We start from the raw sequence: 10,674 nt of genomic DNA, 5'->3' as shown, positions 1-10,674 counted from the left end.
TACCAACACGCTGTTCCGGCATCGGCGCATCCACACAACATCATGGATGCATGCCGGGTCCAAGCAAGAACATCTGCTGGACTACATAGTGACGGACCAGCGGATGCGAGCCCATGTCCTTGACACCAGGACCTACCGTGGAGCTGATCTGCCCTCTGACCATCGACTAGTCATCTGTAAGATGCGCCTGCCATTCTTCCACTCCGGTGGTGGGTGTACACCCAGGACCCCATTCAAACCTAAGGTGGCCATGTCTCAGTTATCTGATGAAAGTTGCAAGCGAGAATTTCATCATCGCTTGCAGCTGGGATTGGCATCGTCCCCGACTCCTCCTGATGTCGAGGGTAAATGGGCGAGGTTTAGGACTGTGACTCATGCAGCTGCAATGGCTGCTTTGGGTACGCGGTCCAGACCTCCCTAGAGACCCTGGGCTGACAGAGGAGGTGTTCAGGATGGTTGAGAAATAGCGACAGGCCCACTCTCATCGGCTACAGAATCCCACGTCAGAGAATGAGGGGGCTTACCGCAGCCTTCGCTCGGAGGTTTGGGAGAGCCGTGAGGCGCTGCAAGGATGGGTGGTGGTCGCGGGTTGCTGAGGAGATGGAGTCTGCCTCAGTGGCCCGTGATCACAAATCTCTATTTAACTCCATCAAAAAAGTAACCTGCTCCCACTCACCTCTCTCTCTCCCTCTCTCTCTCACTCCTCTCACTCTCTCTCTCTCTCTCTCTCTCAACACTCTCTCACTCTTCCACTCTCTCACTCACTCACTCTCTCTCACTCACTCTCACTCTCTAACTCTCTCTCACTCTCTCTCTCTCTCTCCCACTCTCTCTCTCACTCTCTCACTCTCTCTCTCACTCTCTCTCACTCACTCTCTCTCAATCTCTCACTCTCTCCACTCACTCTCTCTCACACTCTCACTCACTCTCTCACTCTGTCTCCCACTCTCTCTCTCACTCTCTCACTCTCTCTCTCACTCTCTCTCACTCACTCTCTCTCTCACTCTCTCCCACTCACTCACTCACACACTCTCTCTCCCACTCTCACTCTCTCACACTCTCACTCACTCTCTCTCACTCTCTCTCCCACTCTCTCTCACTCTCTCTCTCTCCCACTCTCCCACTCTCTCTCTCACTCTCTCCCACTCTCACACTCTCTCCCACTCACTCTCTCTCACACTCTCACTCACTCTCTCACTCTGTCTCCCACTCTCTCTCTCACTCTCTCACTCTCTCTCTCACTCTCTCACTCACTCTCTCTCTCACTCTCTCCCACTCACTCACTCACACACTCTCTCTCCCACTCTCACTCTCTCACACTCTCACTCACTCTCTCTCCCACTCTCTCTCACTCTCTCTCCCACTCTCCCACTCTCTCCCACTCTCTCTCCCACTCACTCTCTCTCTCACCTCCCGCCTGAATCCACCCGTTGGGCACGACGCGATGGACGAGCGACCCCTTGTACGACGGCCAACGTTCCGACCCGTCGCCCGTGCACAGAGCTCTGAAGTTGTGGCAGGTCCTGGGGCACAGCTCTGTGAAGAGCTGCAGGCCGAGAGGCCACACGGGTCGGCCGGCCGGCCGGCCCCAGGGGGGAAATCGGCGCCGGTCAAAGGTCGTGAAGTCAATGCGACTGACGCCCTCACAGCGCTCGGACATTCACAGTGAGGCGTCGGTGTGTGTACGTGTGTGTGTGTGTGTACGTGTGTGTGTGTACTGTGTGTGTGGGTGTGTGTACGTGTGTGTGTACGTGTGTGGGTGTGTACGTGTGTGGGTGTGTGTGTGTGTGTACGTGTGTGTGTATGTGTCTATGTGTATACGTGTGTGTGCTCGTGTGTACGTGTGTGTGTGCACGTGTGTACGTGTGTACGGTTGTTGTAGTATGTGTGTACGTGTGTGTATGTGTGTGAATGTGTGTGTACGTGTATTTTTCTTTTGTAACAGTAGGGGGCACAGGTGGTACATCAGCCAGTTATCTCAGTCAGTCGACCCGTGGCACCTGGGTCTGCCCCGTGACCTCCTGCCAGCGGGCGTTCGACACTTCACGTGGCCTCAACGTGCACATAGCCTGGCACAAGCGTCGTGGTGACGTCACCGCCACTTAGTGGCGAATAGCGGTTGTTGTTGTGTGTATATATGTGTGTACGTGTGTGTGTGTGTTAGTGTATAGAGCACTTGCCACCACAGTCTATCACAGGCTACATGGGGGATCTTTGTCCTTGTGTGTGAGTGTGTACAACACTTGCCCCTATAGTCTGTCAGAGGCTACACGGGTGGATCTTCGTGTGTGTGGGAGTGTGTGTCGGGGGGTGTGTGGGGGTGTGTGTGGGGGTGTGTGGGGTGTTTAACTCGTGGTTTAGCGGTAATTAATTGAAGGTGGAGGGGTTACCAGCCCCTTGCACCCGTCCAGAGCCCCCGTTTAGCCACTGTGGTGGTCACAGACGCCATGAGGGGAGGAGCCAATCGGAATTGGACCTCCCCCCACAGCACTGTCCACGACAGAGTTGCCCGTCCAGCACCGCTCCAGTTTAACAGCAGAGGTCTCACTCCGAATCAGTCGAGCGGCAATATCTATTCATCGGTTGCATAACGCTGTGTGGAAGCTACCTGGTCTGTCGCTCCGCCCAAAGCTTCAGGTCTTCTCGGCCACGGTCATTCCCTCCCTTCTCTATGCTTGCGAAACGTGGACCCCCCTAATGGAACATCTTCGCCGATTAGAAACATTTAGGCTGGCCTGCTTACGATCCATCCTGGGTTTAACCAGACTGGATTGTGTGAGGAGCTCACAAATCCTTGAAAGATCTGGGCAAGGTCCCATCGGTGGGCTCCTCCGGCGGACAAGGCTGCGATGGCTGGGTCATGTAGCCCGCATGCCCAGCCACCGCATGCCGAAACAGCTTTTGTTCGGCCGGATCAAGGGGGCTAAACGGGCGCGGCACGGGCTAGAGAAGAGATGGAGTGATGTGGTACAGGAGGACGTGGAGCTGAGTGGACTTGCCGATGACTGGTACCAGCGGTGTCAAGATCGGCCTCTGTGGAGGAGGCTCGTGAAGGATGCTACTGGGCAGTTGGAGACAGTCGCCCTCCAACAACAACGGAGGGCGGAGGAGCGACGCTCACAACAACGAGCGGAGCGCCGGGTGGCTAAAGCACAGCAGGTTGGCACAGTAGGGGGCACAGGTGGTGCATCAGCCAGTCATCTCAGTCAGTCGACCCGTGGCACCTGGGTCTGCCCCGTGACCTCCTGCCAGCGGGCATTCGATACTTCACGTGGCCTCAAGGTGCACATGGCCTGGCACAAGCGTCGTGGTGACGTCACCGTCACTTAGTGGCGAATGGCGGTTGTTGTGTGTGTACGTGTGTGGGTGAATGTATGTGCGTGAATATTTGTGTGTACGTGTGTGTGCATGTATGTGTGTACGTGTGTATGTGTGTGTACGTGTGTGTATTTATGTATGTACGTGTGTATGTATGTGTGTACGTGTGTATGTGCGTACGTGTGTATATGTGTGTACGTGTGTGTGTACGTGTCTATGTGTGTACGTGTGTGTGTATGTGTCTATGTGTATACGTGTGTATGTGCACATGTGTACGTGTCTGTGTGTGCACGTGTGTACGTGTGTATGTGTGTACGTGTGTACGGTTGTTGTAGTATGTGTGTACGTGTGTGTATGTGTGTGAATGTGTGTGTACGTGTATTTTTCTTTTGTAACAGTAGGTGGCACAGGTGGTACATCAGCCAGTTATCTCAGTCATCTCAGTCAGTCGACCCGTGGCACCTGGGTCTGCCCCGTGACCTCCTGCCAGCGGGCGTTCGACACTTCACGTGGCCTCAACGTGCACATAGCCTGGCACAAGCGTCGTGGTGACGTCACCGCCACTTAGTGGCGAATAGCGGTTGTTGTTGTTGTGTGTATATGTGTGTGTACGTGTGTGTGTATTAGTGTATAGAGCACTTGCCACTACAGTCTGTCACAGGCTACACGGGTGGATATTCGTGTGTGTGGGGGGTGTGTGTGGGGGTGTGTATGGGGTGTGTGTGGTGGAGCGTGTATGGGGTGTGTATGTGGGGGTGTGTGTATGGGTGTGTGTGGGGGTGTGTGTCGGGGGGTGTGTGGGGGTGTGTGTGGGGGTGTGTGGGGTGTTTAACTCGTGGTTTAGCGGTAATTAATTGAAGGTGGAGGGGTTACCATCCCCTCGCACCCGTCCAGAGCCCCCGTATAGCCCCTGTGGTGGACACAGACGCCATGAGGGGAGGAGCCAATCGGAATTGGACCTCCCCCCACAGCACTGTCCACGACAGAGTTGGCCGTCCAACACCGTGAGAAGGTAGGGGGTTGTTTTGCCGGCTCCAGTTTAACAGCAGAGGTCTCACTCCGAATCAGTCGAGCGGCAATATCTATTCATCGGTTGCATAACGCTGTGTGGAAGCTACCTGGTCTGTCGCTCCGCCCAAAGCTTCAGGTCTTCTCGGCCACGGTCATTCCCTCCCTTCTCTATGCTTGCGAAACGTGGACCCCCCCTAATGGAACATCTTCGCCGGTTAGAAACATTTAGGCTGGCCTGCCTTTGATCCATCCTGGGTTTAACCAGACTGGATTGTGTGAGGAGCTCACAAATCCTTGAAAGATCTGGGCAAGGTCCCATCGGTGGGCTCCTCCGGCGGACAAGGCTGCGATGGCTGGGTCATGTAGCCCGCATGCCCAGCCACCGCATGCCGAAACAGCTTTTGTTCGGCCGGATCAAGGGGGCTAAACGGGCGCGGCACGGGCTAGAGAAGAGATGGAGTGATGTGGTACAGGAGGACGTGGAGCTGAGTGGACTTGCCGATGACTGGTACCAGCGGTGTCAAGATCGGCCTCTGTGGAGGAGGCTCGTGAAGGATGCTACTGGGCAGTTGGAGACAGTCGCCCTCCAACAACAACGGAGGGCGGAGGAGCGACGCTCACAACAACGAGCGGAGCGCCGGGTGGCTAAAGCACAGCAGGTTGGCACAGTAGGGGGCACAGGTGGTGCATCAGCCAGTCATCTCAGTCAGTCGACCCGTGGCACCTGGGTCTGCCCCGTGACCTCCTGCCAGCGGGCATTCGATACTTCACGTGGCCTCAAGGTGCACATGGCCTGGCACAAGCGTCGTGGTGACGTCACCGTCACTTAGTGGCGAATGGCGGTTGTTGTGTGTGTACGTGTGTGGGTGAATGTATGTGCGTGAATATTTGTGTACGTGTGTGTGCATGTATGTGTGTACGTGTGTACGTGTGTGTGTACGTGTGTGTATTTATGTGTGTACGTGTGTATGTATGTGTGTACGTGTGTATGTGCGTACGTGTGTGTATATGTGTGTACGTGTGTGTGTACGTGTCTATGTGTGTACGTGTGTGTGTCTATGTGTATACGTGTGTGTGTGTGTGCACGTGTTTACGTGTGTATGTGTGTACGTGTGTACGGTTGTTGTAGTATGTGTGTACGTGTGTGTATGTGTGTGAATGTGTGTACGTGTATTTTTCTTTTGTAACAGTAGGGGGCACAGGTGGTACATCAGCCAGTTATCTCAGTCATCTCAGTCAGTCGACCCGTGGCACCTGGGTCTGCCCCGTGACCGCCAGCGGGCGTTCGACACTTCACGTGGCCTCAACGTGCACATAGCCTGGCACAAGCGTCGTGGTGACGTCACCGCCACTTAGTGGCGAATGGCGGTTGTTGTTGTGTGTATATGTGTGTGTACGTGTGTGTGTTAGTGTATAGATCACTTGCCACTACAGTCTGTCACAGGCTACATGGGGGATCTTTGTCCTTGTGTGTGAGTGTGTACAACACTTGCCCCTATAGTCTGTCAGAGGCTACACGGGTGGATCTTCGTGTGTGTGGGGGTGTGTGTCGGGGTGTGTGTGTGGGTGTGTGTGTGTGGGGTGTGTGTGGGGGTGTGTGTGGGGGTGTGTGTGGGGTGTGTGTGGGGGTGTGTGTATGGGTGTGTGTGGGAGTGTGTGTCGGGGGGGTGTGTGGGGGTGTGTGTGGGGGTGTGTGTGTGGGATGTGTGTGGGGGTGTGTGTGGGGTGTGTGTGGGGGAGCGTGTATGGGTATGCGTGGGAGTGTGTGTCGGGGGGGTGTGTGGGGGTGTGTGTGGGGGTGTGTGGGGTGTTTAACTCGTGGTTTAGCGGTAATTAATTGAAGGTGGAGGGGTTACCAGCCCCTCGCACCCGTCCAGAGCCCCCGTTTAGCCCCTGTGGTGGTCACAGACGCCATGAAGGGAGGAGCCAATCGAAATTGGACCTCCCCCCACAGCACTGTCCACGACTGAGTTGGCCGTCCAGCACCGTGAGAAGGTAGGGGGTTGTTTTGCCGGCTCCAGTTTAACAGCAGAGGTCTCACTCCGAATCAGTCGAGCGGCAATATCCATTCATCGGTTGCATAACGCTGTGTGGAAGCTACCTGGTCTGTCGCTCCGCCCAAAGCTTCAGGTCTTCTCGGCCACGGTCATTCCCTCCCTTCTCTATGCTTGCGAAACGTGGACCCCCCTAATGGAACATCTTCGCCGATTAGAAACATTTAGGCTGGCCTGCTTACGATCCATCCTGGGTTTAACCATACTGGATTGTGTGAGGAGCTCACAAATCCTTGAAAGATCTGGGCAAGGTCCCATCGGTGAGATCCTCCGGGCAGGCAAGGCTGCGATGGCTGGGTCATGTAGCCCGCATGCCCAGCCACCGCATGCCTAAAGAGCTTTTGTTCGGCCGGATCGAGGGGGCTAAGCAGGCACGGCACGGGCTAGAGAAGAGATGGAGTGATGTGGTACAGGAGGACGTGGAGCTGAGTGGACTTGCCGATGACTGGTACCAGCGGTGTCAAGATCGGCCTCTGTGGAGGAGGCTCGTGAAGGACGCTGCTGGGCAGTTGGAGGCAGTCGCCCTCCAACAACAACGGAGGGCGGAGGAGCGACGCTCACAACAACGAGCGGAGCGCCGGGTGGCTAAAGCACAGCAGGTTGGCACAGTAGGGGGCACAGGTGGTGCATCAGCCAGTCATCTCAATCAGTCGACCCGTGGCACCTGGGTCTGCCCCGTGACCTCCTGCCAGCGGGCGTTCGACACTTCACGTGGCCTCAAGGTGCACATGGCCTGGCACAAGCGTCGTGGTGATGTCACCTCCACTTAGTGGCGGTTGTTGTTGTTGTTGTTGATGTGTGTGTGTGGGTGAGAGGGCAAACCTCGAAGAGAAGGCGTCCCGCCGGCTCGCCGTCGATGGCGAAGTCCATGAAGACGACGTCCATGAAGGCGAAGCGACTCTGGCGGATACAGGGGACGACACGTGGCCCGGTATCAACACGTGGGCGTGTGCGTACGTGCGTTCATCTCCTAGCCACCGTGATGATGGTGGTGGTGGTGGAACACACGACCTCCTGTGCACCAGGCGAGGTAGTCAACATCTAGCCACCGTGATGATGGTGGTGGTGGTGGAACCCACGACCTCCTGTAGAACAGGCGAGGTAGTCAACATCTCCTAGCCACCGTGATGATGATGGTGGTGGTGGAACCCACGACCTCCTGCACACCAGGCGACGTAGTCAACATCCCCTAGCCACCGTGATGATGGTGGTGGTGGAACCCACGACCTCCTGTAGAACAGGCGAGGTAGTCAACATCTCCTATCCACCGTGATGATGGTGGTGGTGGTGGTGGAACCCACGACCTCCTGTACACCAGGCGAGGTAGTCAACATCTCCTAGCCACCGTGATGATGATGGTGGTGGAACCCACGACCTCCTGTACACCAGGCGAGCGAGTTGTAGCCTCTAGCAGACTGTAGGGGCAAGTGCTGTACACATACAAAGACAAAGATCCCCCGTGTAGCCTCTAGCAGACTGTAGGGGCAAGTGCTGTACACTCACACACAAAGACAAAGGTCCCCCGTGTAGCCTGTGACAGACTGTAGGGGCAAGTGCTGTTAGTAGTGAGTAGCGGTGTCTATGAACACACAAAGACAAAGATCCCCCGTGTAGCCTGTGACAGACTGTAGGGGCAAGTGCTGTTAGTAGCGAGTAGCGGTGTCTATGAACACACAAAGACAAAGATCCCCCGTGTAGCCTGTGACAGACTGTAGGGGCAAGTGCTGTACACTCACACACAAAGCCAAAGGTCCCCCGTGTAGCCTCTGACAGACTGTAGGGGCAAGTGCTGTTAGTAGCGAGTAGCGGTGTCTATGAACACACAAAGACAAAGATCCCCCGTGTAGCCTCTGACAGACTGTAGGGTCAAGTGCTGTACACTCACACACAAAGACAAAGATCCCCCGTGTAGCCTCTGACAGACTGTAGGGGCAAGTGCTGTATACTCACACACAAAGACAAAGATCCCCCGTGTAGCCTCTGACAGACTGTAGGGGCAAGTGTTGTTAGTAGCGAGTAGCGGTGTCTATGAACACACAAAGACAAAGATCCCCCGTGTAGCCTGTGACAGACTGCAGGGGCAAGTGCTGTTATTAGTGAGTAGCGGTGTCTATGAACACACAAAGACAAAGATCCCCCGTGTAGCCTCTGACAGACCGTAGGGGCAAGTGCTGTACACTCACACACAAAGACAAAGGTCCCCCGTGTAGCCTCTGACCGACCGTAGGGGCAAGTGCTGTACACTCACACACAAAGACAAAGATCCCCCGTGTAGCCTCTGACAGACTGTAGGGGCAAGTGTTGTTATTAGTGAGTAGCGGTGTCTATGAACACACAAAGACAAAGATCCCCCGTGTAGCCTGTGACAGACTGTAGGGGCAAGTGCTGTTAGTAGCGAGTAGCGGTGTCTATGAACACACAAAGACAAAGATCCCCCGTGTAGCCTGTGACAGACTGTGGGGGCAAGTGCTGTACACTCACACACAAAGACAAAGGTCCCCCGTGTAGCCTCTGACAGACCGTAGGGGCAAGTGCTGTACACTCACACACAAAGACAAAGATCCCCCGTGTAGCCTCTGACAGACTGTAGGGGCAAGTGTTGTTATTAGTGAGTAGCGGTGTCTATGAACACACAAAGACAAAGATCCCCCGTGTAGCCTGTGACAGACTGTAGGGGCAAGTGCTGTTAGTAGCGAGTAGCGGTGTCTATGAACACACAAAGACAAAGATCCCCCGTGTAGCCTGTGACAGACTGTAGGGGCAAGTGCTGTACACTCACACACAAAGCCAAAGGTCCCCCGTGTAGCCTCTGACAGACTGTAGGGGCAAGTGCTGTTAGTAGCGAGTAGCGGTGTCTATGAACACACAAAGACAAAGATCCCCCGTGTAGCCTCTGACAGACTGTAGGGTCAAGTGCTGTACACTCACACACAAAGACAAAGATCCCCCGTGTAGCCTCTGACAGACTGTAGGGGCAAGTGCTGTATACTCACACACAAAGACAAAGATCCCCCGTGTAGCCTCTGACAGACTGTAGGGGCAAGTGTTGTTAGTAGCGAGTAGCGGTGTCTATGAACACACAAAGATCCCCCGTGTAGCCTGTGACAGACTGCAGGGGCAAGTGCTGTTATTAGTGAGTAGCGGTGTCTATGAACACACAAAGACAAAGATCCCCCGTGTAGCCTCTGACAGACCGTAGGGGCAAGTGTTGTTAGTAGCGAGTAGCGGTGTCTATGAACACACAAAGATCCCCCGTGTAGCCTGTGACAGACTGCAGGGGCAAGTGCTGTTATTAGTGAGTAGCGGTGTCTATGAACACACAAAGACAAAGATCCCCCGTGTAGCCTCTGACAGACCGTAGGGGCAAGTGCTGTACACTCACACACAAAGACAAAGATCCCCCGTGTAGCCTCTGACAGACTGTAGGGGCAAGTGTTGTTATTAGTGAGTAGCGGTGTCTATGAACACACAAAGACAAAGATCCCCCGTGTAGCCTGTGACAGACTGTAGGGGCAAGTGCTGTTAGTAGCGAGTAGCGGGGTCTATGAACACACAAAGATAAAGATCCCCCGTGTAGCCTGTGACAGACTGTAGGGGCAAGTGCTGTACACTCACACACAAAGACAAAGATCCCCCGTGTAGCCTCTGACAGACTGTAGGGGCAAGTGCTGTTAGTAGCGAGTAGCGGTGTCTATGAACACACAAAGACAAAGATCCCCCGTGTAGCCTCTGACAGACTGTAGGGGCAAGTGCTGTTAGTAGCGAGTAGCGGTGTCTATGAACACACAAAGACAAAGATCCCCCGTGTAGCCTCTGACAGACTGTAGGGGCAAGTGTTGTTAGTAGCGAGTAGCGGTGTCTATGAACACACAAAGACAAAGATCCCCCGTGTAGCCTGTGACAGACTGTAGGGGCAAGTGCTGTTAGTAGCGAGTAGCAGTGTCTATGAAGGCCACCAGCGCTGTGGGAACAAGAACACCCCCACCACCATCACAGCCAGGTTCTGTGTGTGTCTGTGTGTGTGTGTCTGTGTGTCTGTGTGTGTGTGTCTGTGTGTGTGTGTCTGTGTGTGTGTCTGTGTGTGTCTGTGTGCGTGTGTGTGTGTCTGTGTGTGTGTGTGTCTGTGTCTGTGTGTGTCTGTGTGTGTGTCTGTGTGTGTGTGTGTGTCTGTGTGTGTGTGTCTGTGTGTGTGTGTGTCTGTGTCTGTGTGTCTGTGTGTGTCTGTGTGTGTCTGTGTGTGTCTGTGTATGTGTCTGTGTGTGTGTCTGTGTGTGTGTGTCTGTGTGTGTTT

General features: G+C 54.7%; 2 protein-coding genes across 2 annotated transcripts in view; one reads left to right on the top strand and one right to left on the bottom strand.

Moving 5' to 3' along the window:
* LOC142906504 (putative inactive peptidyl-prolyl cis-trans isomerase-like 6) overlaps positions 1-10,674 on the bottom strand; it is a 26,718-nt gene that overhangs the window by 15,636 nt on the left and 408 nt on the right. The window contains exons 2-3 of the mRNA XM_076054430.1: positions 7,206-7,283; positions 1,411-1,546 (exon numbers count right to left, since the gene is read on the bottom strand). Of these exons, the coding sequence (XP_075910545.1) occupies positions 1,411-1,546; positions 7,206-7,268 (199 nt within the window). The 5' untranslated portion in view covers positions 7,269-7,283. The remainder of the gene's footprint in view (positions 1-1,410; positions 1,547-7,205; positions 7,284-10,674) is intronic.
* Positions 7,267-10,674, top strand: part of LOC116957909 (uncharacterized) — a 26,213-nt gene continuing 22,805 nt past the window's right edge. The window contains exon 1 of the mRNA XM_076054535.1: positions 7,267-7,314. Coding sequence (XP_075910650.1) covers positions 7,267-7,314 — 48 coding nt within the window. The remainder of the gene's footprint in view (positions 7,315-10,674) is intronic.

Source organism: Petromyzon marinus, chromosome 66 (genome assembly GCF_048934315.1).
Source record: "Petromyzon marinus isolate PM22_M1 ecotype Great Lakes invasive population chromosome 66, UKy_Petmar_22M1.pri1.0, whole genome shotgun sequence".
Lineage (NCBI taxonomy): Eukaryota > Metazoa > Chordata > Hyperoartia > Petromyzontiformes > Petromyzontidae > Petromyzon > Petromyzon marinus.
The sequence above is the reverse complement of the archived record's forward strand: the minus strand, read 5'-3'. Positions and strand labels throughout refer to the sequence as shown.